Source organism: Ursus arctos, unplaced genomic scaffold, assembly GCF_023065955.2.
Source record: "Ursus arctos isolate Adak ecotype North America unplaced genomic scaffold, UrsArc2.0 scaffold_24, whole genome shotgun sequence".
NCBI classification, from domain to species: Eukaryota; Metazoa; Chordata; class Mammalia; order Carnivora; family Ursidae; genus Ursus; species Ursus arctos.
Window position 1 is genome coordinate 14046036 of NW_026622919.1, and position 12954 is coordinate 14058989.

At 41.6% G+C, this 12954-nt stretch overlaps 1 protein-coding gene across 2 annotated transcripts in view; it reads left to right on the forward strand.

The window, feature by feature from the left end:
* SMURF2 (SMAD specific E3 ubiquitin protein ligase 2) overlaps nt 1–11447 on the forward strand; it is a 121289-nt gene extending 109842 nt beyond the window's left edge. For both annotated transcript variants that reach the window (XM_057318053.1, XM_026512456.4), the window contains exons 15-19: nt 535–672; nt 3862–3982; nt 6351–6552; nt 7749–7824; nt 8145–11447. In XM_057318053.1, the coding sequence (XP_057174036.1) occupies nt 535–672; nt 3862–3982; nt 6351–6552; nt 7749–7824; nt 8145–8244 (637 nt within the window). In that variant the 3' untranslated portion in view covers nt 8245–11447. The remainder of the gene's footprint in view (nt 1–534; nt 673–3861; nt 3983–6350; nt 6553–7748; nt 7825–8144) is intronic.
* Nucleotides 11448–12954: the final 1507 nt, after the last annotated feature.

Consider the following 12954-nt stretch of genomic DNA (forward strand, 5'->3'; position numbering starts at 1 on the left):
TTCCAATCCTGCATGTGTGAGAATAGCAAAGTCCTGCTGAAGTAGTGATTGTTGAAACCATACTTTAAAAAGGGCATCTGTAAGAATCAGTGCTGTTTTGTCAGAGGTTATTTGTTTATAAATATACGTTGGCCATACTTACTTTTAACCAAATACACAAGTAGCTTTCTCATGGGACACTCAGGCATCTGGTTGCATGGGGGCGGGTACCCAGATTCAAATAGAGTTTCTTACCTAAAAACATAACATAATTGAAGTTTTCCCTATGTAAAACATAGCCCAGCTTTGGCCAGGGGGCTTTGTTATTACTCAGGAAGTGAAATGTTTCCTGTGTTTATGAAGGTGAAAGCTCTTTGACCTTTCTGCCCAAGGACTAGGAGGTGTGGTAGCATAAGGACTAGCAAAAGGAATCTGATCTTACATTTGTCATGTCATAAAACTATCTTAGTTTTATCTGTCCTACCAATTAAGCCATCTGTAGGATCTGTATTTTAAGTTTTCCTGTTAAATATCTTTCTCTCTTTTCCTTTCTAGTGAGAATGATATTACAGGTGTTTTGGACCATACTTTCTGTGTCGAACATAATGCATATGGTGAAATTATTCAGCATGAACTTAAACCAAATGGCAAGAGCATCCCTGTTACTGAAGAAAATAAAAAAGAGTATGTCAGGTAAACACTTCTGTGTTCTCAAGCCTGAGAATTATTTTAACTCTGTAGAATGGCAGTACAGAAAAACTTTGAAGTATTTAGGTCGTGTTACTTATTGCTACAAAACAGGCTTCTGCAGAATTTAGTGGCGTTATAAACCAGCAGCGTTTTCTTTTTTCTGACAATTCTGTGGATCAGTAATTTGGATAGAGAACAGCAGGGAGAGCTCCTCCATGTGGTGTCAACTGGGACTGACACCAGGATGGGCTCTTACTCAGCTAGGGTGGCTCAGATGGCCAGGGGCTGGCTTGAATGGCCCCTGGGTCACCATTTAGGGTCAGTTCTCACTGTGGGTTGGGCTCCCTGGTTATCCCCATGTGGTATCCGGGGCCTCTCGGAGTTCTCCCCACGCCCTCTCTCTTCCCAGCAAGCTAGCCAGACTTCCTGTGGGGCAGCTGGTTTCCCAGAGCACACAAGCAGAAGTTGTTAGACCTTTTTAAGGTCTAAGCCTGGAACTGGCCAGATCACCTCTGCTGTATTCTTTCTGTTAAAGTGAGGCATAAGCCAGCCCAGGCTCAGTGTGGGCGAGGGGCTGTACAAAGGCACGGATGCCAGGAGACGGGGTGCGTGGGTCTGGTTGTAGCGTAGCTGCCGCAGCTAGCTGTGCAGACCGCTGCCACGCTGTGCGACCAGCACCCGCCCCGTCTGTAAGTAAGCATGTCATGAGTGTAAGGGATAAATACAAGAAAACGTTCTTCAGATTTTGTATAATCACGTGATGATTGAAGAATTTAGAAGTATCGGGTTAGATCATTTGGCCTATGGTAACTAAAGTTCTTCTAAACATAAAACTATGGTAATCAAATGTAGGTGTTTGAATTTGACCAGGTGTACACAGAAATGTACACGCTGTACTTTTTGGTGTAGATTATGTCCCTAAGTCTTACTGGCTTAAATTGTCCTGGCTGACACGTGAGGCCCGTCAGTCTCACAGACTGTTCTTGGGAGTGAGCACTGGAATAGCTTTTTTGGAAAGCAGTTTGATAGCAGCTACCAAAATGAAAATGTGCACGTGCCTTTCAACCACAGCCCTGCTTTTAGGAATCTATTCTATGGAAACACGTGTAGTTAAATACAAATGTGGATGTTCAGTTGAATACTACTTGTAAAAACAACTGAAAACTGATGGAATGTTTTTAGAGGAGAACGGTTTACATACATACATTCAACAGAATATTATATGGATGTTTGAAAGAAAGAGACTGTGTAAGTTGTCAGAGTTAAAAAAAGTTTTAGGGGCACCGGGCTGGCTCAGTCGGAAGAACATGTGATTCTTGATCTTGGGGTAATGAGTTCGAGACTCACATTGGGTGTAGAGAGAACTAAAAAAAAATTAATAAATAAACTTTTTCATTTTGTTTTAAAGGCAAGTTTTAGGGGGCGCCTGGGTGGCTCAGTCGGTTAAGCGTCTGCCTTCGGCTCAGGTCATGATCCTAGGCTCCTGGGATTGAGTCCACATGGGGCTCCTTGCTCAGTGGGGAGCCTGCTTATCCCCCTGCCTCTCCTCTCCCTGCTTGTGCTCTCTCTGACAAATGAAAAAAATCTTAAAAAAAAAAATGGCAAGTTTTAGGAATTACATGGGAACAAAGTCTATGTTTTTGTTTTATAATTATTCAGAAGATGTCCAGGAAGACTACATACTAAATGTTTGGCTAGGATGAGGGAGTGCCGGTGCCGATGCTGGGCCTGGAAGTAGACAGGGAGAAGGGGGGCAATAGAATGGATTGTCTAGCGTGGACTACTCAGTTCCTAGACCCCACTTGCCAGGACTCAGTCACGTTTTCACCACACAGTCATATCTCCTACCGGATACAGTTTTGACAGAAAAAAGTTACAGAGGGGCGCATGGGTGGCTCAGTCGGTTAAAGCGGCTGCCTTCGGCTCAGGTCGTGATCCTAGGGTCCTGGGATTGAGCCCCACGTCAGGCTTCCTACTCAGGGAGCCTGCTTCTCCCTATCCCTCTGCTGCTCCCCCTGCTTGTGCTCGCTCGCTTGCTCTCTGGCTCTCTCTCTGTCAAATAAAATCTCAAAAAAAAAAAAAAAAAAAGTTACAGAGAAAAACTTTTGTAAAGATGCGCAGTTTTGCTATGCTTTTAAACAAGCAAACAAAAGTGAGGTCTGCCAAAGGATCTAATGTTAGGTAACTTCTTAGAGTAGAGATTGATTTCCCCAAGTTTGGAAGAGGAAATGTTGACGTATTTGGAAGGTGAATAGTTCTGAGATTTTTGAGGTGGAGAAGTTTTCCCGGGTAGATAGATTTTATAAAAAGGCAATTTAGTTATAAGTCCAAGTCAAAAGCATAAATAAAGCTGCAGGTTAGATGTAGTTTGGCATATTTTTTGTTGGTAGAATTACGTCTTCCAGGTTTTTTTTTTTTTTTTTTTTTTAAGCCTCCAGGGAACAATGAGTATTTAATCAAAAAGTCTATACTATTGGCTTTTACTGTTCTCATTCTGGATATGAAGAGTCTCTTTACCTCTTCCTTCCCTAACAGTACCTCCAAAGTATAAAAAAAACACCCAACACATTCAGATTATATTTTGAAATGAAACCAGAAATATAGTCTGTTTTGGTTGAATGGACTCTTTTTTCTGGTTGGTGGCTGCATGCTAGAAGTTCAGAAAGAAGTTTGTCCAGATTTTAACTTCGGACCCATCTGCTCTCGAGCTGCCTTCCGGTTTGCTAGGAGTTTCTCTGCTTTGCAGAGTTGCTTTATTCATGTCGCCACTTTTTAAATTACAGTGAACCACCTCACAGCTCAGGGTCCAGCACCCTCAGGAATCTGAGAGTCTTTTAGACTGTGGACTAAATTCTTTTTTTTTTTTCTTTAACATTTTATTTATTTACCAGAGAGCAGGGCGTGGTTGGACATGGGCAGAGGAGGAGGGAGAGGAAGAGGAAAAGAATCCTAAGCGGACTCTGTGCTGAGTGTGGAGCCCGACATGGGCCTTCATCTCATGACCCTGAGATCATGACCTGAGCTGAAACCGAGAGACCCTTAACCCACTGAGCCACCCAGGCGCCCCAGGCTGCAGACTAAATTCTTAATGCTAGGTGCTTATAAAGTGTAATGTTGTGAAAGTACAGATTCATAATAGTTACCAAATCTGAATGTATTTGATCATATGAAACCTCTGCCCAACGTTTACAGGCTCTATGTGAACTGGAGATTTTTACGAGGCATTGAGGCGCAATTCCTGGCTCTGCAGAAGGGATTTAATGAAGTAATTCCACAGCATCTGTTGAAGACATTTGATGAGAAGGAGTTAGAGGTCAGTGTATTAATGCATGACGTCATTTAGTGTCACAAGGAAAGGTGGGGAATTTTCTGTTAACTTAGTTTTAGAGGAAAGTCCTATTGCTGGTGCTTTTGAAGTGTTATGGTGCAATGCTATGAGAATTCTTATTCACAGGAAAAGCTTTTCCTGCTTTGGAATTTCTACAAGTAAGCCATCTACCTCTCTTATATTGTGAACACTCTTTACTTATTTTTCCATATTATCCTTTCTTGTTTTCAGCGGATTTCATGTCCTATGTGTACATTCTTCTGTGTGTACATGCTGTTTTCTAGTCCCTAATTAAGTGGTTATTGATTTAATTAAATTTCATTACTTTGTCTCCACCATATTGAAATTTATTTGAATTAAAAGCTTAGGTTCAATTGGATTTACACTAAGCTTTGCAAGAAAGCATTTGATAGACAAGATTATAGAGAAATAATTAAAACACTTAGGATAAACTGTATCTAAATATCTTTCCTCTCTTTGGAAATTCATTACTAACAGTAGCAGTAATAAACAGTTAATAATTTTTTTGTTGTTTTCATTTAAAGCTGGTCATTAAAGCACCTTTAGTTTGGTTTTATAATTAAGACTTTAAACAAGTACATCTGAATTTCCACTGAACTACTTTGAAAAAACAATGAGGTTTTATTCTGCTAGAGGTCCCAAATTTAATTAGTGGCTAGGAATAGCATAAATATTTGAAATCTACAAATAAATGTAAAATATGATTTTATTCATTAATGTCAGTGTCCTTTCTTTCTTTTTTTTAAAAAAAGTATTTATTGGGGCACCTGGGTGGCTCAGTCGGTTAAGCGTCTGCCTTCTGCTCAGGTCATGATCTTGGGGTCCTGGGATGGAGTCCTGAGGCGGGCTCCCTGCTCAGCAGGGAGTCTGCTTCTCCCTCTTCCTCTGCCCCTTCCACCCCTGTGCTTGTGCTTGCTATCTCTCTCAAATGAATAAATGAAATCTTTTTAAAAAAATTATTTAAGTAGTCTACGCCCAGCGTGGGGCTTGAACTCACAACCCCGAGATCGAGAGTCACACACTCTTTCAGCTGGGCCAGCCAGATGCCCCTTCAGTGTCCTTTGTAACTAAATCTGTTAACAGACCTGTAGGTGATTGGTTTGACTCAGTACCATCCCCCATTCCTTTTGTGTTTGAACTATTCAGTAGTGAAATGGCCAGAGGAAGTGGTCAGGAGGAGGAAGAAAACACAGCAGGAGTGGCAGTAACTCCGAAGTACAGTGCGTTTGCATCCGTTCATAAAATGAGTGAAGAATTTGGCCGTATAATTACCACTCCTCTGAAGAAAAGAATTGGGGAGATATCTTTTGTGTTAATAATACTTCTGTAATTCTATTTGGATAACCACCTCTCTGTTTAGTGTGGCTTTGATTCAGTAATCTTTCTAGAACACTGTCAAAGCTTTGGTAGAGATTTTATTCAATAGGGTTAGGGTTTATTATATAGTTTCTATTGGTAATGAAATTAAACTTTTTATGAAAAAAAGGCATAATTTATTTTGGTGTTATATGGGATTAATAGAACTAATCATAAAATGGGGTATATGCATATTACATTATGGTTTACACTATAATTCACTGTTATAAACACTTTATTGAGATGAGTTAGTCTTGGAGCCTAAGGAGATGTGTTAATAGTATCAGAGTGATTTCGATACGGCTCATCTGTGCTGACCGTGCAGCAAGATGGCCAGCAGAGCTCTCTGTCCTGTATTTCGTACTTTGCTGTGACTTACAGATTATCAAACAGATTGTTTTTGCTTGCTCAGCACCCATTTCTTGAGTTCGGAGCCGTGTGGTTCTTGCACAGGATGGCGTGAGGTAGATGTTACCGCGGTGTTACAGTAGGGAACCTGCTGGCTGAGGGAGGTGGACCGAATTGTCCAAATCCTGGAGCTAGTAAGTGCGGAAACCCGCTATGACGCAGGTATTAAGGAAGGCACATATAAACTGTATTTACTCTGAGTCAATTTTCTGTCCATTAGACAGAATTTAGAATTCTGTGAAGATATGGGACTTCCTTTCTCTCTGAAGCTCATGTTTACCACAGTGGTGGTTCTCAGACCCTGGGTGGGGCGCCTGCGGTACGGAGGTCCATGGAGCCTTAGAAGTACAGGTACCGAGTATCACCCCAGACTCGCAGAACCAAAATCTCCCAACATAGGACCTGATGGTGTGTATGTTTTGAAAAAGCTTTTAGATGATTCTGATGTGTAACTTTGATTAAGAACCATCATATGAGAGCCAACGCTACAAATCTGAAGTTCTGTTTGAGGGATTTTTGGGTTAACGAGGATTTCCACTGGCTTATTATTTGTGCAATATTTTAACAGCTCATTATTTGTGGACTTGGAAAGATAGATGTTAATGACTGGAAGGTAAACACCCGGTTAAAACACTGCACGCCAGACAGCAATGTCGTCAAGTGGTTCTGGAAGGCTGTGGAGTTTTTTGATGAAGAGCGAAGAGCACGGCTGCTTCAGTTCGTGACGGGGTCATCTAGAGTGCCTCTGCAGGGCTTCAAAGCTTTACAAGGTGGGGCACACGGCGCGGCCTCCGAGGACTCGGGGGAGGGCGTCGAGATGCGGTCTATGTAGTGTACAACCCGTGGGCTTATAAGCAGATTCTCTTCATTCTGTTTCGTATCTGTAACTCTCATATCTTGATACCTTCATCTCCTTCCTTTCCTGTGTTCTCCTCTCAAGAGCCTTTTGTGCCGGGCTTCTCTGTGATTGTGCCGCCCGCTAGAGACCGTAGGTGACGATGCTCTGCCTTTTCTGGTCACCTTGCTCTGAGCCTGTGTTGCACATCCCGACAGAGAAAGCCTGTCTGCTTCCACCTTCACAGCTCAACCTGGCAAAACCTAAACCCATTTGGGATGCCTCTTCCCTCTTTTTAATTCTTCTAATAGAAAGACGCAGCGTGAGTTTGTGGAAACCGTTGGTCAGAGCACTTTCCTTACTGTATGGCGTCGGACTGTGTGTTTACAAACTTTCCATTTTTAAGAATTGTTTTCTGTGGCATAGCTGTGTATTTGGGCATGAGCTGGTAATGTCGCTAAGGACTGTGGTGCTTCCCTGGGTGACAGTTGCTCCCTTTCCCTCGGAAGCTCTTCACCCGTAAAGCCACTGCTGCCGGCCGTGACTGGGTCGTACACAGCAAGCCTGGGGCAGAATTCGCCAGAGTTGCCCGCGGCGCAATGTCACGCGTCCACAGGGAGAGCAGACTGCGTCGTGCTTACATTCCCTGTTTGAAAACTCACCAGCAGCCTACGCATCTGAAGCTGTATTTCCACATACACTTCTCGGGCATCTTATATGAACTGAAATTTATTCCATGGGCTGCTAATCTTTTGCTCTCGGCCAAGTTTGAGGCATGAAACCTAAATTTGCATTTAGGTTGTTACCTTTTTGAATGTGTATATATGTATATTTGATCTTAGATTTGTCCATTTACTTCTCATACTTTTGGCACATGAATTTTTTTTATAGAAGATAGAAATTGGCAAAGGATTTCGATCCTGGACTTTTTCTCAAATTGAAACGCTAGCATATTAAGGAATCCAGTGTTATCCAGTTTTCAAAACCCAGATTCTTTTCCTGCTGCCCTTGGCAGCTTGTAGTGGAGTCACCAGTATCCCCATCCCTAGGCCCTGTGGTTTCTGTGCCAGTTTTATTCTGCGAGTTCGGAGACTGATACGGTCACGTGACCCACACTGCCTTCTTCGGCAGGTGCCGCAGGCCCACGACTCTTCACCATACACCAGATTGATGCCTGCACTGACAACCTGCCAAAAGCCCACACTTGGTGAGTTACTTACGGAGCTTTCCCCCCTCATTCCGTGTCTGTAGGTGTTAGTTTTAAACCGATTTGATGTTTCATTTGCTGTTCTTATTACTAAGAGAACTCCAGAAGGAATAAAAGCAACTTTTAAGTGAATTAAAATTATTCAGAAGTTGGTAGGAAAGCCTGAAAGTGGCGGTCTCTGCTTTGGAGAAATCCAACTTTCAGTTTTCTGTGTGTCACGCGAAGTGATGTGCTGGAATTAGTGTAACACTGCGCTTGCTAGGCTAGGCCAGTTGGCTTCTTCTCAATGAACTGTGTCAATCTGATTTGCTTATTTACAGCTTCAATCGAATAGACATTCCGCCCTATGAAAGCTATGAAAAGTTATATGAAAAGCTGCTAACAGCCATCGAAGAAACATGTGGGTTTGCTGTGGAATGACAGACTTCAAGGATTTCCCCAGGACTCTATTTATACCCCGACCGCCAGCCTCCTTTCAGCAAAGTTTCGCGGAATGCGGAAATACAGGATAATGCCCCCCCCTTAAAATTTTTTTAGGACACTGTGAGGGGAAAGGACAATTTTGAAATTCCTTTTCAAGGAAAAAAAGAGGTCTTTATGCTTTGCCATGAGGCCACACTCAGCTGCTATTTAAAATTAATATCTTGAACCTTAAAGAATGCTGACTTTTCCTACATTTCCAGAGTTAGGCAGTATTCTACACTTAAAGACTACTACTATTTTTATAAAAGGTAATCTATTCAAATCGCTCCACAGATTTCAAGTCTCTCAAACATCAAGACAGCTTCAGCAGTCGGTACGCGTCACGTTTCATTTTGATTGAATATATGATTTTGAACAGCTCCTGTACTTGTTCTTTGTAAAAGAAAAAATAAAATTATTTTGAATTATTCTACCTTTGTAAACAATTGGCTAAAGGAATCGTTATCTTTAAAAAAAATTAAGCCATTTACACGTTTAATTACATTTTTCTATAGCAAAGCATTATATTTTAAAAGCAATATATGTTTCAACCGAGCCTAAGTGAGTCTTTTGTATATTTCTCAAGCATGACCTTCCTGGAATACAGCCACATAATTTTGGTTGTCAGATTCCTAATGCAACCATTTAGTCTAAACTTAGTAGCTTATTTGATACGGTAAGATGCATTCAGGGGCTCCTTGTTTTTAAGAGACTTAAAGAACACCCTAATTTTCTTCATCTTAAATCAGTATGATTAGGTATTTTGGCCTTACTTTTCATCTTAAATGGAAATACTGCATTTTTAAAGCTCCTCAGATTGTGTGGATGGGATGGGATTTTCATTCTTTTGCTGGGTCAGTTTATCTTTAATATATATACTATTTCTGTAAACCAAAGTCTCCTATGACAAGTGCACCTAATTTATATTTTAATTATGGCCTAAGTTTCTATCAAGTAAACCATCCAGTATCTTTGTTTAGCTGCTCATGATGTTTTAATCAGCTGAAATTATGACAAAGGAAACATTATATTTAGCCAGCTTAGAAAATCCTGGTTTTACCTAATAAAATGAAGGTGAGGTGGGGGGGTAGGATTACTGAAGAAATAGTGATTCTGAATCTCTGGTATGAATTAGTTCAGAACTGAAGAATTCATTTTGGAGGTAAAGGAATCCCAGTTCGCTTGGTGTTGATCAGCATCTGATTTGGAAATATCCAGATTTAGCTTTCAAGGTGTGTGGCATGTTGTGTAATCCAGAAGGCAACCAAAATTCTGGAGTAAGGGATTGAAAAAATCTGAACTCATGGATGGATTTGTAAATTCAACCATCCAGTATCTGCACTATATATATATTTTCTCTTACACTGATGTGAATCAAGAAGGGCAATTTTGATGAGATAGCTCTGTTGAAATTTTGCAGCTTAATCATCAAGTGAATAGGCTCTTTGTGTTCTTTCGTTTGTTGGATTGGTTTTCAGCCTGTTTTCATGAGCCAAGGGGTTCCTCCGAGGTGCCTCAGAAGTAATGGTTTAAGAGAGGAGGAACAGAGGGGGAGAGGAAAGGCCTAGTTGGAATCTGAGCAGAAGCCTCTAACCCCCCCCACCCCCTTTACCAGAGCAGCTCCCAGTTTCTCTCTTCTGTGTATTGGAATTCCAAGGAAGCTTTTATGGGGTGGAAGGTTGGGGGAGGGGATATAAAAGAAGTGGACATTTTGTTGTTTAAAAAAAAAAAAAGTCGAGAACTACTTGCGTAGTTTCTAAGTATTTGAATTTCTTTCATTCAGCCAGATTGGACTGCTACATGCCAGCCGGTCACAGTCCCACCGCGCAGTGGCAACGTGCTTCTGACTTTTCCTTCCCACTTCGTGTTTTCCTGCTGCATTCTTTAGTAGTACCCAAGGACATCTCGAAATGTACAGAAGAGGCTTCTAAACTATTTATCTGCTTTCAGCTTTCACAGTAGTACCGTATTGGTTGCAGGGCCGTCTCTTTTATATTAAAGCACTAGTGCAGTGTAATCGTGCCTACTCTTAGAATCTTCCAAAAAGTAAGTACCTGATGAACACTTCAGAGAAGTCCTGACGGATGCAGTCATAATGCTACTATCATAATGTCCAATAAAACAGGCTAATACCATCGCTCTTGAGTGCCTTTTTAACTTTATAATAATGACTTACTAGAGGTGTAAAGGAAGCCTACCCTGACACTCTCTGGGATCGCCACCATGATTCAGAAGGACATGATTTAGATTTCATTTTCAAAATTATGTTCCCTGATGACTTCCAAACAGGTGCTAAGCAAAAAAACCCCACCGTGTCATTGAATCTGGGCCTCGCACCTCATGTGTAATGTGAATATTTATTTCCACATGGCCCTCTGAGCTGGCTTTTTTCTAATCCCTCCCTGTAGTTGTGTTATTTCAGATACGTGATGTCACGTTTCCAAACACCGTCTCTCCATCATGAAAGCTTAATTACGAACAGTGATTATTTGTAGAGCTCATACGCAGCACAGAGGTGAGTTCTGTTTCAGACGTCTAACTTCTTGGTGTAAAGTTTTCAACAGCGCTGTGTATAGTGTACATTTTGTTTTGCACATACATTGTTGCCCGGAATGGGTTTTATTTCTACCGTCTGTTTTTTCAGTTAGTATTTAGGGTTCAGAGCACAAAATTCCTTTCTTTTAAATGCAATGTAATTCGCTTTATTTTACAACACAGTCCGCTTTGAACTTCCGGGGCATCGAACCGGTTGCTTTGTTGGGAGTTAGAGACGATTCCAGGCATCTGTGCAGTTGGAGAGCGCGGCTCCCGCTGCTTCTGTAGGGAAGCTGGGGGCACGTGACGCTCTTCTGTTTGGGTGATGATTGTACCACATGCTGAGTTGTTTTCTTTCGAGATGTAATTAGTTCACTTCATGTAATATTCTTCTTTCTCTCAGACTGACTTTAAAAACAAAGTTTTATCATTTTCATTGTATTGGTATTTATTACAGAGTGTTTTAGCGTTGATATTCTTTGTATTTTCACTCAGTTGTTACATGAGCTTTATCAATAACATCTGTATAAATGGTTTTTAAAATTAACTATGTATGTGCCCATGCCGCAGTTGAGCAATAAAATGAATGCTGTTTGCACTGTCACAGCATCAAAGTTTTTAAAGAATATTGAATTTATAATGCATTGTTTTGCTAAAACGTCACGATTGGCTCTATCGAGAGTGACAGCATGTGAGTCATCAAGTGAGAAGTTCACGAAGATTCACGTGCCTGCCTCCGTTGTTGCCTCTGTCACACCGCAGAACCCCGGGGAGGTCCCCCCCCCCCCCCCCCCCGTCCCCGTCCCCGGGCAGAGCAGGTGGCTCGGCCGCCAGCAGCTGCTGGGAGGCTGTGTGGACATGGATTTCGGGTGCTGCTCTGGGCTCCCTGGGGCAGTGTGCTGGGCCCAGAACGGTGTCTGTCGGGGCTCTGGCGGCCCGAGCAGTGGTGGGGGCCTCCTCTGCTACCTTGGTGTCAAGACGTAAAATCCTCAAAAGGAGAAACCGATTACGTGTTTCCAAGAAACCAAGACTTTAAGGGCCCTGATTCACAACTCTCTAAATGATAGTGGATCAAAGTCCAGCTAAATATACTGGTGGAAAAAGGAATGGCTACGATGTTTCTTCCTCCAGAGCGCAGCCTGCGTAAGTCTCCCCTACGGCACGGGCCGCACAGAAGGAATGTTGGGCAAGTGCAGGGAGGTGGTCGTGGTGTAGGAAAGCCCAGACAATGGGCGTGCTGTCTTTTATATCCTTTTGAAAATTTTTTTTGCTTGGCCTCACGTTGCCATGTTTATTGGTTATTATCTAAAATTTGTTGTGTTAGTATATTAAGGATTTTCGTATTTTTATAATCTATGAATTACCCAAAAGTTTGATTTGATGTTACATTTTTCTGCTGTGTGGCGACCTAAAAGGTTTGTCTCTTTGTTATATTGAAGGTTAACCTTGTACCCACCGCGTTTATTCATTTTGTGTATCCAGATGCTTACAGTTAGGATACATAGAACAGAACAAGAGCCTTGTAACAGGATAGAGGTAATTATACAGGAAAAAGGGTTACGTTCCTACATTAACACCCTTAGAAAACCAGACAAGCCAGATTTTAATTTTTTTAATATATTTTTTTAAAAGATTTATTAGAGGGATAGCAAGCACGGAGGGGAGGGGCAGAGGGAGAGGTATAAAGAATCCCGAGCAGACTCCACAGTGAGTGTGGAGCCCAATGCGGGGCTTGATCTCATGATCCTGAGATCATGACCTGAGCCAAAACCAAGAGCTGGATGCTTAATTGTGCCACCCAGGCGTCCCAAGGTGTATGAATTCTTAATGTATTTTGGATATTAATCCCTGGTTAGTATCTCATTTACTAAAATTTTATCCCCATTCAATAGGTTACCTTTTCGTTTTGTTTTTACTTTTAAGTAATTTCTACACCCTACATGGGGCTCAAACTTACAATTCTGAGATCGAGAGTCACATGCTCTTCTGAGCCTGCCAGGTGCCCCAAAGGTTAAATCTATTTTTTTTGTTAGTATTTTTATTTATTTATATTTTCAAGTCACATGCTGTACCAACTGAGCTAATCAGGTGCCCCAATAAGCCAGATTTTAAAGTTACATTTATTGGGTCTTT